The following is a 19,047-nucleotide window of genomic DNA, read 5'->3' as shown; positions in this document are numbered from 1 at the left end:
AAGGAAGGAAGGAAGGAAGGAAGGAAGGAAGGAAGGAAGGAAGGAAGGAAGGAAGGAAGGAAGGAAGAAGGAAGAAGGAAGAAGGAAGAAGGAAGAAGGAAGAAGGAAGAAGGAAGAAAGGAAAAGAGAAAAAGGAAGGAAGGAAAAGAGAGAAAGAAAGAAAGAAAAAGAAAGAAAGAAAGAAAGAAAGAAAGAAAGAAAGAAAGAAAGAAAAGAAAGAAAGAAAGAAAGAAAGAAAGAAAGAAAGAAAGTGGCCTGTTTGTGTACACTGAGTAGCCTTGGCCAGTTGTGTCGGACCAAAGCCCGAGATGTAGGAATGGAAATTTCCATCAGGGGATTGAGCTTTTCCAGTGAGAAAGGAAGGCCGCCGTCTGGGGTAATTATCAGCTGGTTTCTAAAGAGAAACAATTAAGCAAGCGGGAAACGTTGCACAACTCTGCATGAAAAGGACAATTTAGAGCGTGTTGCGGGAAAGAAGCTCTTTTCGGCAAGGGCTGGGATCCCAGAGGCTTTGTAGAAGCTCTGAGCTGCAGAACATCAAGGCCCATCTTCTGAAGACACTGCGGGATCAGCGGGGAGAGCCCCGTTCTTCAGCCAGAACAGAGCTGGATAGAGTAGACCAACAACCCTCACAGTCCCTGGCTAGTACCTTGGAACAGGAGTCTCCAATCCTTGGCAACTTTTAAGACTTGTGGACTTCCACTCCCAGAATTCTCCAAGTCATAAAGTTGCCAAGGTTGGGGTGCTCTGCCTTAGACTCAAACAGCGACTTACTGGGAGCAGGTTTCACTAGCTTGCAGCCCCTGAATTCATCTGGGCTCCCTGGTGGGCCATTCTGGCCTAGTCCTCTTCTTCCATGACTTGAAACGTGACCCCGGACTGAGTCCCCAACTCGGCATCCCTAGATCGTCGGCCTTGAAGTCCTTATCAAGACCCTTGCTTTCTTTTGCCGTTTTCCCGGACAAGCCAATCTTAATTTGCCACCATCTACCATTTTTATTCTGAGGCCTTCTTGGAAATGGAGCTGTCGGCAAAGGCCAGTGATGTAGAAGAGTAGGCAGAGCTAAGGAGGGCGAAGTTAAGCGTGTCCTAGGTTTAGAATTGTTGCATTCCCACAAGCGCTTCAAGTCCAAAAATCCCGTTGAGCCTTCCCTGGTGCCAGTTTAGTGCTGAACTTTTTACTCGGCCACATTCTTCTATGCAGACTTGAATAAATCATCTATATACAGGTTGTCCTCGACTTACAACCACAATTGAGCCCAAGATTTCTGTTGCTAAGTGAGCCATTTATTAAGTGAGTTTTGCCCCATTTTATGACCTTTCTTGCCACAGTTGGCAAGTGACTCACTTCACCAAGTTAGTCGCATGGTGGTTAACCGAACCTCGTTTCCCCATTGACTTTTCTTTTCAGGAGGTCGTCAAAGGGGATCGCATGACTCTGGGACACGTCATATATACGAGTCGGTTCCCAAGAGTCTGGATTTTGATCTAGTGACCGCGGGGGATGCTGCAACAGTCGTTAAGCGTGGAAAAACGTTCATAAGTCACTTTTTCCGGTGCTGTTGTAACTTCAAACAGTCACTAAATGAACTGTTGTAAGTCGAGGACTACCTATCCCGCAGGTCCTTTGCGCCTGACAGTGCTTTGCTTTGCTTTGCTTTGCCATGGACCAGCGTTGCCTTTACCAGATGCTTTCTGAATGTTAAAAAAAAGCCAGGTGGAACCAGGGTTGCCATAGGCAGGAGGAGTCCGCCAGGCTGTGGCCAGGATCCAGCTCTTTCCATCGCCTCTATGGCTAATTAGAGGGAGCCAATTAAAAGAGGAATGTGCGTGGTGACACTTCAAAAGAAAACGAAAGCATTTCTTACCGCTTTCTGGAAGTCTCACCTCTTCTCCCCCACCCCAGGGTATGTCTGTCTTCCAAACTTCCAAGGACTAAATAAAAGTCACCATCTCCTTTTAACAATCCCGTAATCCCTTTGCGGGGTGGAATCCGGGCAACTGAATGGAGCTAGCAGAGTGTTTTAATGGCCGGATGCCCTTCCCTGTTGCCATTGCGGAGTTTTGTTCGGCAGATACATTCTCATTGTGCCCAGAGAGAGAAATATCTGCCTCTACCTAGGATCGAACTCACAGCTTCCTGATTGTGCGGCGAGAGCTCTACACCTCTAGGCCACCGCACCACTCTAAGGAGTAAATAAAGGTGTACGTCTTTAAAAAAAAAAAAAGTGCAGTTGCACACTTGGGTGTAGCTTCTGAGATTGTGCACACAATTGTCCCAGGATTAGGAGTAGTTCCCGTGCAGGTTTTCAGGAAGAGACCCCCATTTATTTCTGGCGACCCCACAGTTGAAATCTTCAGCCGAGCTCAAAGTCCCAAGGTGCCTTGAAATGTCGGTGCCTCCCAATAGTGGAATTCAGTTTTTTTTTACTACTGGTTCTGTGGGCGTGGCTTGGTGGGCGTGGCAGGGGAAGGATACTGCAAAATCCCCATTCCCTCCCCACTCCTGGGGGAAGGGTACTGCAAAATCCCCATTCCCACCCCACTCTGGGACCAGCCAGAGGTAGCATTTGCCGGTTCTCCGAACTACTCAAAATTTCCGCTCTCCACAACCTGCTGGATTTCACCCCTGGTGCCTCCTCTTGGCTTCCCTGCAGAACCACCGAGCAGACCCCGAGGGCCTTTTCACCAAGCTGGAGCGCATCGGGAAGGGCTCCTTCGGAGAAGTCTTTAAGGGCATCGATAACCGGACGCAGCACGTGGTGGCCATTAAAATCATCGACCTGGAAGAAGCCGAGGATGAAATTGAGGACATCCAGCAGGAGATCACGGTGCTCAGCCAGTGTGACAGTCCTTATGTCACCAAGTACTACGGCTCCTACTTGAAGGTAAGAGAGACTTTCGCTCCGGGCTCCGCTGGGATGTGGGTGGTTCTGCAGGGTGGGACCGAGTTGGGGTGTCCAGGAGCCACGGAGAGGGTGGGACATGGTGCGCCCTGTTTACCTTTTCTTGGCTGGGTTTGGAGGGAGCCCGAATGCTTTACCTTCGAACTCGAAGGGGCAGCCAACTTTTTCTGTCTGCATCTGAAATCGACTCATCCTGTTTCATGCCAGTTATAGCCAAAACAGGCTTCAGGTTCAGTTCAGAGGCGACCCATCCAGCATCAGCCCTTCCCTGTATGGAACAGTTTATCTGTGAACTTCTAGTCTAGACTATCACAGTGTCCAGATGCCGTAGGATTTTAATTCTAACAGATTAACAGAGTTGGAAGGGACCTTGTAGGTCATCTAGTCCAACCCCCCACTCAAACAGGAGACCCTACACCATTTCTGACAAATGGCAGTCCAGTCTCTTCTTGAAAGTCTCAAGTGATGAAGCTCCCACAACTTCCGAAGGCAACTTCTGTTCCAAGGGTTGATTGTTCTCACAGTCAGAAAGTTTCTCCTTATTTCCAGGTTGAATCTCTCCTTGATCAGTTTCCATCCATTTATTCCTTGTTTGGCCCTCAGATGCTTTGGAAAATAGTTTGACCCCCTCCTCTCTGTGGCAGCCCCTCAAATATTGAAGACTGCTATCATGTCTCCCTGTTGCGACCTAGGCTTCATGAGTCATTAAAACACACGAGTAGTCCCAAAAACCTGTTTTATTGCAACAGCTGTGAATTACGTTCATTCACAGCTGAGTCCCAATTAGTTGCAAAAAGTCCTTTGGGATAATCACCAACCTTTATCTCCCTTGACACGCTGCCAAAGACAAAGCCACACGGAGTCCAGAATCAAACAGAGATGCCAACTGGGAATAGAATTAACGTTGCTTTCCTGCAAAGAGCCCACGTGCCTTTGCTCCTCTTTTAAGCCTTATGGGAGGGGCCAATCATCCCCAGGCCTTACTCCCGAGTTGTCCCTTTTGTTTTAAACTGTGCCTTCTGGCAGCTCTGCACATGCGCACCACTAAGAACAGGCTCCTCCTGTTCCTCTGCCTCTCTGATGTCCGACTCTGGAGGCTCTGGAGTCCGCTCACCGCTCCCAGATGGCCCTGGCCCCATGTCTGCCTCCGATGCAGAGCCCTTGTCCGGGCCTTCCCCAGACTCCAGGACTGGCCCATGTTCCTCCCCAGCCTCCTCACTGTCTGACTCAGCTGCCAGGTCCGCAGGCTGCTGGCGGACCACAACACTCCCCTGGTCCTTCTCTTCACTAGACCAGCCATGCCCAGTTCCTGCAACTGTTCATTGTATGTTTTAACCCCCAGTCCCCTCATCATCCTGGTTGCTCTTCTCTGCACTCTTTCTAGAGTCTCAGCCTTTTTTTATATAGGAATTGCAATACAAAGAGTTTTTCTTTAACACCCAAGTTGTGTCATAATCCCCAAAGCATAATCAGAATCACATCTGAATTCTGCTGTGGATTCAAGACTGTGATAGGGAAAAAAGTCAGGAGGGGGAGCCGCTTTTGCACCTTTTCTGACTAACTAACATGGTTCAGAGGTTTCTGAATAAACCACAGACTAGCACACCTCTGCTCCTCCAAAGACTAAGCAATGTCCTCGCTTCTACGTACCTGCGTTAGACGTCCTTGGCCTGTAACGGTTAGCCGAGCGGCTCCTTGGATGCCGAGGGGCAAAAGATCCACACCCAGCTACGGTTTATTCTGGCAAATCCTCAGAGATATTTTCACTGCAGGGCGTTTTAAGTCATCCAAAGGCGTCTGTGAAACCACAGCCGTGTAAAAGAACCTGCATTTGTTCCCAGTTTTCCCTGCTGGCACAGATGAGGGGTTATGGGAAGGCGCTAAAAGTAGCAGCCCAAATACCTGACTTCTCCGTTCCCAACCTCTGGAGGGTAAATGCCGTGTGTGTGTTGGCCTAACAAAGCGAGCTCTGTTCAGGAGCTGCTCTTCCATCTGCCACGACAGGCCTCGCGCCTGGTTTTCGATCCGTCTGGAGGAAAATGCTGTTGGGTTAAAACTTGTCCGTAACGGAGGCCCTGGGTGGAAAGTTGCCCCAAATCTTCCAATTGGCATTACTTGTTGGCTTCAGGGAGCAAACGGTACAAAGGAAGGGGATGGAGACTTTCTGTTAATGAGGGGAAGGGGAGAACATCTTGTCACTAGGGCAGGGGTCTCCAACCTTGGCAACTTTAAGACTTGTGGACTTCAACTCCCAGAATTCCTAAGCCAGCATGAGGCTTGGCTCAGGAATTCTGGGAGTTGAAGTCCACAAGCCATAAAGGGGCCATAATTCCCCACCCCTGTTCTCCCCATGTAGTGAGTGAGCCATTCCTCCGTAGCCCAGGTCAGCATTTTGACTGACGAACCCAAGCAAAGCAGGCACAGTCGAGAGCATCCAATCTCCGAGTGCAAAACTTCATGGAGTCCATCATTTCGGCACCGATGAGGGCAAAACCAGATCTAGCTAATTTCCGTGCAAACCCACATAATTAAAGTGCAGGATTCACCTCCCCCCTATTAGCGCAGGTCATGTTGTCCAATTGAACGTCGTCGTATTGTTATGAGAAAAAGTCTCTTGAGTTTGGCAAACACCTGCTGAAGTGTCCTTGGCTCTCATGGCTCATCTTCTCGATGTCTGGAGCCTACATTCCACCTCCCCCTTCCCTCCCCCCTGCAAGCTGAGAAGCATTAATAGTTGCAACAACGTAAGCGTGCTTCGAACTTGATAGCTGATTTTCCAGGCTTCCTGTTGATCTCAGTTTCACATAAACTCCCCGCACGTATTTTTTGTTTTTGCATGTCGCATGTAAGCCTTGATTGGCAGCCTCTTGACGAGGGCGAGAGTAGCAGCCCCCATACGTGGACTGTTTACCCAGAGGTTTGGACCGATTTTTAGCTTAAGACTGGAGTTCCCTTTTCTGAAACTCATCTCTAAATGGAAAGTGGGAGGCTGATAGGTTCCCAGCTAAAAATACCCTGGTTGGCTGCTGATGTACGGTAAATACTCAAAGTGGTGAAACTCTTGGGATCGCAGCATTGTTTGGAAGGACGAAAGTCCCTTTTTACTACAGATAACCACCAGTCACAGAGCAACTCTCCGGAATGTACACAAAGGTTTCCTTCAAACGACAGAGGGCTCGAAAATTACCATGCCAGTTACTTCGTGTGGTTCTTCTGAAAACACCCGGTGTAATTTATAAAATCACACGATACAACCCGTAAAAACTCCCCACTACAAATTCCCCACCGCTTTCTAAAAGTGGCAGCTGAGGACTTGTAACTGGCATTTAAAGTATTAACAGGAGTGGTGAGAACAAAAGTTGGGGCAGCAAAACTTAACATGCGAATAAACAGCTCTTTGGTCTTGGTGAAATGGCCCCAAGCAGGAGCCCAATCCTATTTTAGCTGGCAGGCAATTGTGGCACAGAAACCTGGTCTTGCAATGGATGGCTGTGAAAGTTGGACCATAAGGAAGGCTGAGAAGGCCAAAGAATGGAGGCCTTTGAACTCTGGTGCTGGAGAAGACTCCTGCGAGTCCCTTGGACTGCAAGGCCATCAAACTTGTCAGTCCTACAGGAGATCAACCCTGACTGCTCTTTAGAAGGCCAGGTCCTGAAGATGAAACTCAAATCCTTTGGCCACCTAATGAGAAGGAAGGACTCCCTGGAGCAGAGCCTAATGCTGGGAACGATGGAGGGCAAAAGAAGAAGGGGACGGCAGAGAAGGAGGTGGCTGGATGGAGTCACCGAAGCAGTCGGCGTGACCTTAAATGGACTCCAGATGATGGTAGAGAACAGGAAGGCCTGGAGGAATGTTGTCCATGGGGTTGCGAGGAGTCAGACACAACTTCGCAACTGACAACAACAACAACCTGGTCTCAATTCACCAGTGAAACGGCTCCCCTCCAGAAATTGTGGGTGCTTCATCCCTGGAGGTTTGTAAGAAGAGATTAGGGCAACCACATGTCTCAAATCTCCTGGTCCCATCAAGGTCCCATCCAACTCTGTTACTCTCCTGGTTGTTGCTTGCAGACATTTCGTGACCAAAGCAAGGTTAACATCACCAGTGGGAGAGGTGCAAGGTTTACTTACTCTCTGTTTATATATAGTCGCTTGCCCTGCCAGACTTTTGTGTGGTTCCTCGCCCACTGGCACTGATGAGGTTACCTAGTTGGGTAACGAAATGTCTGCAAACTCAGACAACCAAGCACAGAGAAGACCCCAAATTTAGTTTGTTATTTTTGTGGTCGCAGTGGATCTTTCGTCCCGTTCTTCCCCAGCTTAGTGCTAGTTCCAGATATATTACAATTATAGCCTCCCCTCCAAAAAAACCCCACATGATTCCTGCCCCCTTTTCCCTATCCAGAGAAATCAGGAGGGGAAAAAAAGCTAACTTTTTACCTGTTTTCCCTTTCAGGGCACAAAGTTGTGGATAATAATGGAATATTTAGGTGGGGGATCGGCCCTGGATTTGGTAAGTATGTCAGTTACTTTATGACCTTCGTTGATCTGTACTGTAAGCTGTTGAAATGGACGTTGCCATTTCATGATTCTGGAATGGCTAGTCAGGGACTCTAAATACAATCCATGTTTGAGCGAAGAGGTCATTCATTCTTCCAGATGTGCGCAGCACTAAAAGAGACACCTGATTACTTGCACGTGGTCCCAAAGTTTGCATTTTGGAAACCCCTGATGTTTTTGAAAACTCAGGTGGATCGTAACAGCCCGTGACTCTCTGTGGTCTTGTGCCACTTCCTTCAGATTGCAATACCTCCAGGGAGAGACCTTGTACCGGTTGAGGTCCATCACAAAGGCCCAGGGGCAAGAAAGGGTGGCCTCTTGCAGAAGCAAATACCGGTGTCCTTTCTTCTCTGCCACCGAGGCCCCGAGAGGGTGTGAAACTCGCCTGATCTGCCTTCGTGACTCAGTCCTTGGGCAGGGACTGAAAAATGCTTTCTCTTGGTGCCGATTTTCCTGCAGGAGCTTCTGGTTGACACAGGGACTTCAGTGGCAGAGAAAGAGGGTTACCTTACGGTCCCTCCGGCTCAGGCCATGAAGAAACTTCTGTTAAAAGAAAGAGCATGTTGCTTGACTTTTTTATTATTTAGCAAAAAGAAACCTTGCAGTTAATGAAAAACGATCTGTTGCAGTTAATAAATAGAAAGGTGGAGTGTTTTTTTTTTCTTTAACACACAGAGATGTTTCTGTTGGAAGGAGATCCAGAGAGTTTGCCGCTGTGGGAGCAAACACAGCTAACACTGAGGGCTAAAGCTGAGCTGGCGTTTCCATTTTTGAGTTCCTGTAAATTTAAAGCCTGAAAGGGCCTATTGCTTATGACAGAGGCAGCCTTCATGGTGGCTGCAGCTTAGGAGGGGCTGAGAAAGCAGAGGGCCGGCTGGAGGGTGATGTCTGGTTTTCCCTTATCCCCCCAGGCCAGCTTGACCACAGGCCTCTCTGGAAGACCCACCCTTTTCCTCCAAGATAATTCTGCCACAGTATTTACGCCTAGGCTGCCCAGAAATGTCACCCGTGGGGTTTGAAGCTTTTGTCCCCTAAGAAAGTCAGCATCTGCTTAAGTTTAGCTTTGCTGGTGCAACTCCGTTCAGCCTTGGATGGCTCTCAGTCGTCACCCAGGAAGACAGAGACCGGCTCCCTTTGACTAGAAAAAAGCGTTTCTCGGCTACTTTAAGAGATGTGGAATTCAGCTCCCAGAATTCTCCGTGCCGGCTAGGCATTTCTGGGAGTTGAAGTCCTCGGGGTTGAGAAACATTGGGGCTAGCAGGAGTCTCCAAGCTGGGCAACTTTTAAGACTTGTGGACTTCAACTCCCAGGATTCCTCAGCCAGAAGAGAAGAGAAGAGAATGTTTTATTGGCAAAGTGTGATTGGACACACAAGGAATTTGTCTTAGTGCATCTGCTCTCAGTGTACATAAAAGATACGTTCATCAAGAATCATAAGGTACAACACTTAATGATAGTCATAGGGTACAAATAAGGAATCAAATCATACTAGGAAAACAATCAATATAAATCGTAGGGATACAAGCAACAAGATTACAGTCATACAATCATAAGTGGGAGGAGATGGGTGATGGGAATGATGAGAAGATTAATAGTAGTGCAGACTTAGTGAATAGTTTGACAGTGTTGAGGGAATTATTTGTTTAGCAGAGTGATGGGGTTTGGGAAAAAATGGTTCTTGTGTCTAGTTGTTCTGGTGTGCAGTGCTCTATAGCGTCGTTTTGAGGGTAGGAGTTGAAACAGTTGATGTCCAGGATGCGAGGGGTCTGTGGATATTTTCCCAGCCCTCTTTTTAACTCGTGCAGAATACAGGTCCTTCATGGAGGGCAAGTTATTAGCCATGGTTTTTCTGATCCTCTGAAGTCTGTGTCTTTGTTGGGTTGCAGAGCCAAACCAGACAGTTATGGAGGTGCAGATGACAGACTCAATCATTCCTCTGTAGAACTGAATCAGCAGGTAGAAATCTGGGAGTTGAAGTCCACATCTCTCAGCTGAAGTCAAGGGCTGGTTGAGAAATTCTAGAAGTCCACAAGTCTTAAAGTTGTAAAGTTTGGAGAGCCCTGGGCTAGAGGAACTGATGACAAGAGAGCAGAAGGTAGTCTTATCTGTAACACCCAGGAATTGTTTCTTCTATGGGTAAGATCTGGCAGGCATCGTAGTGTAGTCCCCTGAATTCTGAGAATGTCTCTCAGTGGATTTTGCTGTTTCTGGAGCTTCTGATGGGCTTCCATGGGATTGCCATGGGATTCCCATGATGATGGGATTGCCATGAGAAGTTCACCTGGGGACGGAAGTGGTGCTTGTAGGCAAAAGATTCTCATCTTGAAGTCTGATCAAAGATTGCTTTGTGCTGGCTCCCAAGCCTTGCACACCAATAGTGTGTTGAGTTGTCCACACATACCGTATTTTTCGGAATATAAGATGCACCTTTTTTCCCCCTTAAAAGGGGGTGAAAATTTAGGTGCGTCTTATACACCGAATGTAGCCCTGCCCACCCACCCTTTGGCCTCTGCCTCCCAGCAATTTACCTCCTTGCAGCAAGCAGCAAGAAGAAACAGCCCGTTTCAGCTTCAGAACAACCTAATTAGCACAAATTGATTGTCTGGTAAATAGGCTTCCCGGGCCTCTGCTGCTTGCTGCAAGGAGGTAAATTGCTGGGAGCAGATTTTTTTCTCCCTTGTGCTAATCAAGCTATGCTGAAAACGAAAATGAAAGTAAAGCAGGCTGTTTGCTGCAAGGAGGCAAAATTGCTGGGAGGCAGAGGTAGATTTATTTTTCCTGTTTTCCTCACCAAAAAAGGTAGGTGCGTCTTATAGTCCGGAGCGTCTTATACTCCAAAAAATACGGTAGGTGCTTCCCCTGACCTCGACAAGTTCAGAGGTTTTCTTAGTTAACGAAGTAAGAGATGAAGAAGGAGATACGAGTCAAGGAGAATTAACATGTTCACAGCATCCAGATTTATTTTTGATAATGGCCTAGCTCTCTTTCCTGGTATCTTTAGCTTAGTTACGTAGAATTTTCGTTGGAAGAGCCATTTATGGCGAGATGGAAATAAAGCTTGGATCTCTCTATTGCGCTAAGACCCTTTAAAAAGAAAAGAAAACCGGTGTTTCGGAATCCACACGAGTTGGTGTTCCGTTAAAGCTTATAAACTCTGGTTATTTCCTCTCGAGCTCCGTGCTGGCCCCTTCGACGAGTTCCAGATCGCTACGATGCTGAAGGAGATCCTGAAAGGGTTGGACTACCTGCATTCAGAGAAGAAAATCCACAGAGACATCAAAGGTGTGTAAAGAGAGAGGGGGAAGTTGTCTCTTTCGGACCGCAAGTTTCTTCCCTTGTTAAATGAGGTCTTCCTTCGTTCTCTTTTCCTCCCGACCAGCTGCCAACGTGTTGCTGTCTGAACAAGGAGATGTGAAGCTTGCGGATTTTGGGGTTGCTGGACAACTGACCGATACTCAAATTAAGAGGAACACCTTCGTAGGGACGCCTTTCTGGATGGCCCCCGAAGTCATTCAGCAGTCGGCCTATGACTCAAAAGTAAGATCCTGAGGAGGCCTTGCAGGGCCTCTTCAACGTTGGAACAGCTGGTTATAATCCAGAATCGTAGCTCATTGTGTAGTGGGATTTTTTAAATACAGCTTCGAGAGGAAATTACCAGTCCTAATGATCGGGGCGAGGATGGCAGAAAATAGGGTTAAGATACAAGTAATAGATAAACCGTTGATAGGACTGAATAACAGGGTGATGATATCCAGGGCCAAGGAAGCTTGGATGCCCATTTCATCTTCTGACTTTTGTCTCACATTCAGGGAGATTCAGCTTTTCTTTTTTTTGCCTTTCACGCCTTAAAGCTTTTAGATGAAAAAAGCTCTTGGCTCTTCTCCAGAAAAGACAATCCAGTCTGTAGCCCAGAGGATGGTCTGCTGGTTTAAACACAGAGAAATTCTCCCCATGTAGTGAGTGAGCCATTCCTCCGTAGCCCAGGTCGGCATTCTGACTGACAGACCCAAGCAAAGCAGGCACGGTCAAGAGGATCCAATCTCTGAATGCAAAACTTAATTGAGTCGATCATTTCGGCACCGAAAAGGGCAAAACCAGATCTAGCTAATTTCCGCGCAAATCCACATAGTTAATGTGCAGGATTGACCTTCCCCCTATTAATGCAGGTCACATTATGGATATTATTGAACGTCATTGTATTGTTATGAGAAAAAGTCTTTTGAGTTTGGCAAACACCTGCTGAAGTGTCCTTGGCTCTCATGGCTCATCTTCTCGATGTCTGGAGCCTACATTCCACATCCGTCTTCCCCCTCCCCCTCTGAGCCTTTGGCATGCTGAAAAGCCATAATAGTTGCAACAACATAAGCGTGCTTTGAACTTGATAGCCGATTTTCCAGGCTTCCTGTTGATCTCAGTTTCACATAAACTCCCCGCACCCGTCAACTCGGTTCGTCCTTCCCCAGGAGCAAACGTTTCCACGGTTTATCATAAGCCTGACTGCCCAGGGTATAAAATTTGAAGGGCGTTTGCACGTCACACGTAGTTTAAAGATGCTCCCGAAACCCGGAAGAGCATCGACCCTCATCACGCAATTCAGGTTAAAACCCACAGTTTGTGCAGGGGGTGGGGGTGGGGGGGCGTTCTTGACCTTGTTCAAAATAGCCAGCCAGGTTCTCTTCTCTGCAGGCTGATATCTGGTCTCTTGGGATCACCGCCATCGAACTAGCCAAAGGGGAGCCTCCGAATTCAGACATGCACCCGATGCGGGTGCTCTTCCTCATCCCTAAAAACAACCCCCCCACCCTCGCCGGAGAATTCAGCAAACCCTTCAAAGAATTTATCGACGCCTGTCTGAACAAGGACCCGACGTTTGTGAGTGTGTTTTGGGCTGTTCCCGGCCCTTGCATCTGGAGGGAGGTCCATCTTGTGGGGAAGCGTCTAAAAAAAACCCCCAACACTTTCGGCTAAATGTATCACGATGCGTCATCGGGATTTTGAAGGCCGCCGTCGTCTTCTCTGCACCCAAATCGCAGCAGGATAATTTGGTTGTTTTTGTGGCTTGGCCCTAGGATGTTTCAAACCACAGAGGATGTTTGGAGCATGCCGAAGAATGAATCAGATGAATGGGTGAAGTTTAATTTTGAGTCAGATTCTAGATGAGACGTGCAATAAAAGTTTTGTAGTGAGTTGGTTGGGCTTGCATCTCACTCTGAAGTTAATGGAGGCGGGCAGCTGTTGCAGATCCCTAGAAAACATCTGTTGACCCCTGAATGCCGGTGAAAGAACATTAAAACGTTTAGTCTAATCGTTGCTGTTGGAGAATTTACTGTTCAGGCCAATGAAAGTTTGGGTCATTGCTCTGGAGCGCACGAAGAGTAGATTTGTTTAGATCTCAAGGCATCCTACGGGTTCACTGTTGGGATCTGAGCTTCCGGGATGGTGGTTAGCATCAGTGTTTAATTTTTTAATGTTGATTGGGATGCTGAACGAATTTCACAGAATAGAAAATAAATTAATAATAAACAGCAGCAAGAAAAGCGAGGTGGGCTTACAAGATCAGGAGTCAACGAGAAGTGGAGTGGGACAGTTCACCACAGCCAACTCGCCAAGGGCCAACTCGCTGCAGGGCAATGCAACAATTCAATTTAATTATTTTAAATAATTAAAACATTATTTTAACTTTTGTCATCCACGTTTTATTTTGTCCCTCCTTTGGCATCCTTTCTTGAACAATTCTATTCCACTGTTCCTTTGATATTAGTGTAACACTTGTTCCGCAGCAAGTTGGCCACGATGAGTTGGCCATGGCAAGTTGTAGACCCAACTTGAAGGCTCTCCAAGAGACTCTGTCTAGAATGGGTTCTGGAGGAGCTCTTCTCCAGAGGAAGGCCTTTTCCCACCCCTGGGCTTTCCTCCCCACGGTGGTCGGGTGTGAGAATTTGGTAAGCAGGTCTCAGTGGCAGGAGGCCATCCTTCCGATCTCCTGCCTCCTCGTCCACCTCCAGTGCTTTGAGGCTCTGCGGGAAAAAGAATCGACGCTTCCTATCTTTCGCAGCGTCCCACGGCCAAGGAGCTGCTGAAGCACAAATTCATCCTGAAGAACGCCAAGAAGACCTCCTACCTGACGGAGCTGATCGACAGGTTCAAGAGATGGAAAGCAGAAGGACACAGCAGCGACGAAACGGACTCGGACGGCTCGGATTCGTGAGTCTGGATGGCGGGGAGGGGGGCCGCGAGGGCCGAAGGACCCGCTGGCTCTCCATGCACCAAGGCGGTCCACATCAGGAGGGCCTGAGCCCCCTTGGGAAAGTTTTTAGAAATCCCACCTAGCCTGGTTCTCTGATTGATTGATTTTGCCTTTTGCTCCCTCTGGCCTCTTAGCGAGTCGAGCAACAAGGAGAACAATTCCCACCCCGAGTGGAGTTTCACTACCGTGCGGAAAAAGCCGGACGCCAAGAAAGTGCAGAACGGAACAGTAGGTTTAGCCAGCATATTTATCACTTCTTCAAAAGGGATTTCTTTGCCTTTTATTAGATGAGAGAAGGAGCCTCTGAGAAGGTTTATTTATTGCAGTTATACATCCCCAGGTTATTCGTACCCCGGGTCAGAGAATAGAGTAGAGTAGAGTAGAGTAGAGTAGAGTAGAGTAGAGTAGAGTAGAGTAGAGTAGAGTAGAGTAGAGTTGAATTGAATTGAATTGAATTGAATTGAATTGAATTGAATTGAATTGAATTTTTTATTGGCCAAGTCTGATTGGACACACGAGGGATTTGTCTTGGTGCATACGCTCTCGGTGTACATAAAAGAAAAGATGCGTTCATCAAGAATCATAAGGTAAACACTTAATGATAGTCATAGGGTACAAATAAGCAATCAGGAAACAATATCAATGTAAATCGTAAGGATACCAACAACAAGGTTACAGTCCTACAGTCATAAGTGGGAGGAGATGGGTGATGGGAACAATGAGAAGATTAATAATAATGCAGACTTATTGAATAGTTTGACAGTGTTGAGGGAATTATTTGTTTAGCAGAGTGATGGCATTTGAGAAAAAACTGTCCTTGTGCCTAGTTGTTCTGGTGTGCAGTGCTCTACAGCCTCGTTTTGAGGGCAGGAGTTGAGACAGTTTACGTCCAGGGTGTGAGGTTAAAAATCTTTAAAACGGTGCCACGGTTCCCATTAAGAGATACCCAAATTAAGAGGTCACTTTGCCAGTCGTTTGTGGGCAAGACATCTCCCAATTGAACAGGCCTGACTCGCCTGCTTTCCCACCTGGAATTGCCAGCTGGATAGACGTGGCATGCGATGCTTCGGACTTAAGCTTTCTCGAGATTTCAGGGCGCCTGAAATGCTGCGTCTGAAAACGTCCCTTCTAACTCTCTAGGACCAAGATCTCCTGAAAACCTTGGGCTGTTTAAGCCTGATCATCAATCCCGTATTTGCAGAGGTGAGTCTCTTGACCCCCCCTCCTTTTGGGCCCTGCACGGCTGCCGCCGAAGCCCCTCACCCTCACCCTGCTCTCTCTGCCCCCTGCTCAGCTGAAGCAGCAAGACTCCAACAACGCCAACAAGAGGCAGGCCATCGAAGAGCTGGAGAAGAGCATCAGCCTGGCAGAAGCCGCCAGCCCCGGGATCACCGACAAGATGGTCAAGAAGCTGATGGAGAAGTTTCAGAAGTAAGATCTGGGGTGATTATTTGACTTGCGACCAGAATTGAGCCCCAGATTTCCCTTCCTAAGCAAGAAGGGCTGTTTTGTCCCATTTTATCAGCCTTCCTTGCCGCACTTGTTAAGCCAGGAAGCGGGACTAGGGCCGGGGCCGCTGAAGGAGGGGAAACGGGGTGGCGCGTGTGACTGACGGAGGGAGGGAGGGCGGGGCGGCATGCAGGAGGAGGCCTTTGATAGATTAGGCCAGGCCTGGGCAGAAAATAAGTAGATAGGTAGAAATTCCAAAAAAAAAACAAAAAAAAAAACCCTACCTTTTTCTGTGGGCGTGGCTAGGTGGGGTGGTCATGTGACTGAGTGGTCATGAGTGATGTCAAGTTGACCACGCCCACTCAGTCACATGACACACCAAGCAAGCCACGCCCACAGAACCGGTAGCAAAATTTTTGAAACCCACCACTGCACAAGTTCCTTTTTTTTCAATGCCGCTGTAACTTCAGACGGTCACTAAGCAGACGTAAGTCGAGGGCTACCTGTATTCGCGGAAGACACACACACACACACACACACACACACACACACACACACACGTAGCTGTGATGCCCTGACGGAATCTTCCCCTCCTGGCTTTTCTCTCTCCCCAGGTTCTCTGCCAATGACTCCTGAGGAAGGACCCACCCCCTGGGCCCCCCCCCAGGATGCCGTCCCACCCGGACGCGTCTCCTTGCAGCCCACCAAACCCTTCTCTGGCTCGGCTTCTTTTCCTGAGTTCCTGTGCCTTTCGGGATCATCGCAATAGATTTTTTTTTTTTGATGATCGTGGATTCGGATTTAAGGATTTAACTCCACTCTTTTGTAAATGGCATACGTGCTTTCTTTCTTTTCTCTTTTCCTTCCTTCCTTCCTTCTTTTCATTTTTTTTTTTTTTTTTGTAAAGAGCGACTTTTAATATTTTAGTTCCCAACTTCTTTAATCCAGCTCAAACGAGACAAAAACCGTCTGTGCCGTTTGCTTCTTAGATGCAGCTCTCAATTGCCAACTGCCCCAGGCGGATCGGCCTCCTCTACAAATCTGGAGCCTTTTTTTTTTTTAAACTTCACAGAAAACATCTTTCGGGAGCGTTTGGGTTTCTCTTCTCCTCTGCCTGAGTTGCAGATCTCCTACAGTCCCCCCAAAGCCAGGCTCGGCACGTAACTTTTAGGAGCGAAGGCTGCACGGAAGCACTTCTCCATTTGGGCCCCGCCGTCTTTCTTCGGGCCCGTGCTGCCGAGTGTGAGGAACTGGCCACAGCCTCCGCTCGCTTGGAATTTGGCACAGTGTTTTATTTGGGGTGGGGGGGGGGTGTCACCTCCGCCTGAAAGCAATACGTCAACGGCTTGGCCAGTTATCCTGTGTACAGTTTGTATGTAGCCCTTTTGTAGAGCAAGATATCCCAGCGGCAACGGGGCAAGGGGTCAGGTGTAAAAGAAAACGAAGATGGCAGCCGGGGGCCACGCCTATGAAGCCCACTCCTCCTCCTCTTCTTTTTTTTTGTTCATTTAAAAAAAAAAAACACGCATTGCACACGAAAGGGGTAGGCTGCAGTGGCATGACACAGCCGCCGTTTAGGTTCCCTAGAGGCCCCCCCCCTTCCCTCCTCCCCACGCGAAAGAAACGTTCATCATGGTAAGAAATTTTAAAGCAATATGGTTGAAAGGTTTTTGGGGTGGGGGGATTGGCAATAATGGACCCAATTCGACCCGAGTTTTTTCTCCCTGGAGTAAAATTGGATAGAAAGGAAAACTTGTGCTGTCAGGTCCGAGCAGTACCTGAAATTGTGTCACCAGCGTTTTGTGGGGTGTGTATGTGGGGGGTTTTTTTCCCCCCCGTTGTAAGATATTGATCGACTTACGAAGTCCTTTACGTGCACAACCCGTTAATTTCCCCCTTTCCTTCCCAAAGTGTATTTTTAAATATCTATTTACCAGTTAATAAGCAAATAATTGAGTTATAGATATTCTTTCACGGAAAAAAGATAAGTACTGTGCAGTACAGAGGTGATTTTTCTTTTCTTTTTTTTTTTCAGAAAAGGTAGAAGAAATTATAAACTTGCTTTCGATTATATATTTATGGTACTGTTTGAGATGAGGTTCTCTCTCTTTTGCCTTTTCAACCCAGTTTGTATATTATGCTATCGAAGTGTGTTGTATTTCAGTCTTTGGTTGTGGAAGTGTGGGTGTAAATTTATTTTTGATAAAAAGTCTGGATATGTTTAATTTTATAGTTCAGATCTGCACATTTTTTTTTTCTTTTTCTTTTTTCGTTTGGTTTTTGCACAGCATTCATTTTAAAGGATTTGAAGTGTATCAGCCAAATATGGAACGGAGTTAAATAAGAGTGCAAACAACCAGTGATTTTTGTTGTTGTTGTGATTAAAAGTTGCCATTACAACCTTTTCTTTGTAAGGAAAAACAGAAAGATATAAAGACACTGGCAAGAGAGAGTGGAGAGAAATGCCAAGGGCAATTGTTTTCAATGGTGCCTACACTGTAAAAAAAAAAACCCACAGAGAACTTTTAACTCCTTCGTTTTAATTTTAAAGAAATGTTTGTTTAAAAAAAAATTGTTTCCTTGCTATATACCTGAAACACCATTAGAAATTTATATCTGAGGGGGGGGGAGGGGGAACAGTCTGGACATAGTTTTTGAAAACAATAATGTTACGGATTAAATAAAATATTTTTATAAACGCAGAAGCCGTACAAGTTGTAAATACAGTTTGATGCGAAGCTTTACAAAATAACCGTATCATCCGAGCAGAACCGTCGCTCTCCTTCTTCCCGGCCTCTCTTAGTTCTGTAAATCTGTTTATAGATGGAAGCTTCTTTCACACTTTTGAGGAAGGGAAACGCAGAAAGTCAAAAGGGTTTCCAAAAAAAAAAAAAAAAACCCACACACAAATAAATATTTAAGTTCTATAACCTTCTGTGGTCATTGTGTGATTGTGTCCCACCAAAAACACCTGAGCCAAGGATCAATTAAGGAGGCAAGTCACGTTTTTTGCAATCCTTCTGGCCAAGGATTATGGACAATGAAGAGCAGTGCATCCGAAGGGACCGTAGGTGGGAAAAAGCGTTATTTGTCCTGCAAGGAAAACCACCCCTCATTGCCCAAGCCAAAGGAACATCTTTAAGGATGGCTCAATCTTGAGAAGCTTCAGGAGAGAAGTTGCAGAGAAGGCTCTCAACCTCTGACACAGTCGCATGTAAACTGAATTTTTTAAAAAAATGTGCGGTAGATAAGACAGTCTCTGCTGGTCCTGAGTTCCTTGTCCCAGGGTACCGAGCCAGTTTTTGGGGATCGAGGGTCAAAATAGGACCCCTTTGGCTGAAATCCAACCAGCTGAATAATTGCAACGACAGAACAGAAGGTAGGAAGATGCTGTAAAGGAAGGGTGTCTAATCATCATCTGTGGACTTCCAACTCCCAGCATCGCTGGCTGGGGAATTCTGGGAGTTGAAGTCCACCAGTCTTTAAAGTGGCCGAGGTTGGACACCCCTGCTCTAAAGGAAAGCGTGTGTGGTTTTCCTCTGGGCTGCTGGGGCTTAGACAACCCCACGAGTGGGAACTGAACGCCATCAGTTCAGCATCGCAAGCCCTTGAAGAAATCCCCCCCCCATCTTTAAAATCCATGATGGAAAAGTGAGTAACAACCAGGACTGGGAAAACATCCATGCCCCACATAAACCTGAGAACCACATACAGTACAGGTGAGCTGGCTCCGTGACTGGCAGCATCCTATGAATCGTCAGGCTCCACCCTGTAGGTGGACGCCAGTCAGTCTTCACACCACCTCTGCATTTACAACTGGAATGCATTTTGGCATTTCTAGCAACCCTGCAGCTCACAATTGGAAGCTTTAAAGAAGAAAAAGGAA

General features: G+C 47.1%; 1 protein-coding gene across 1 annotated transcript in view; it reads left to right on the top strand.

The window, feature by feature from the left end:
- The window catches only part of STK26 (serine/threonine kinase 26), a 26,555-nt gene extending 8,464 nt beyond the window's left edge, over positions 1 to 18,091 (top strand). Inside the window, exons 3-12 of the mRNA XM_070952156.1 lie at positions 2,658 to 2,888; positions 7,362 to 7,418; positions 10,639 to 10,747; positions 10,845 to 11,002; positions 12,152 to 12,337; positions 13,521 to 13,669; positions 13,847 to 13,940; positions 14,853 to 14,915; positions 15,007 to 15,143; positions 15,776 to 18,091. Of these exons, the coding sequence (XP_070808257.1) occupies positions 2,658 to 2,888; positions 7,362 to 7,418; positions 10,639 to 10,747; positions 10,845 to 11,002; positions 12,152 to 12,337; positions 13,521 to 13,669; positions 13,847 to 13,940; positions 14,853 to 14,915; positions 15,007 to 15,143; positions 15,776 to 15,797 (1,206 nt within the window). The 3' untranslated portion in view covers positions 15,798 to 18,091. The remainder of the gene's footprint in view (positions 1 to 2,657; positions 2,889 to 7,361; positions 7,419 to 10,638; positions 10,748 to 10,844; positions 11,003 to 12,151; positions 12,338 to 13,520; positions 13,670 to 13,846; positions 13,941 to 14,852; positions 14,916 to 15,006; positions 15,144 to 15,775) is intronic.
- The last annotated feature ends 956 nt before the right edge of the window (positions 18,092 to 19,047 follow it).

This window comes from Pituophis catenifer, unplaced genomic scaffold (genome assembly GCF_029215685.1).
Source record: "Pituophis catenifer annectens isolate HBS135680 unplaced genomic scaffold, rPitCat1.0.hap2 SCAF_11, whole genome shotgun sequence".
In the NCBI taxonomy this organism is placed as follows: domain Eukaryota; kingdom Metazoa; phylum Chordata; class Lepidosauria; order Squamata; family Colubridae; genus Pituophis; species Pituophis catenifer.
This window is presented reverse-complemented; position numbering and strand designations above follow the sequence as displayed.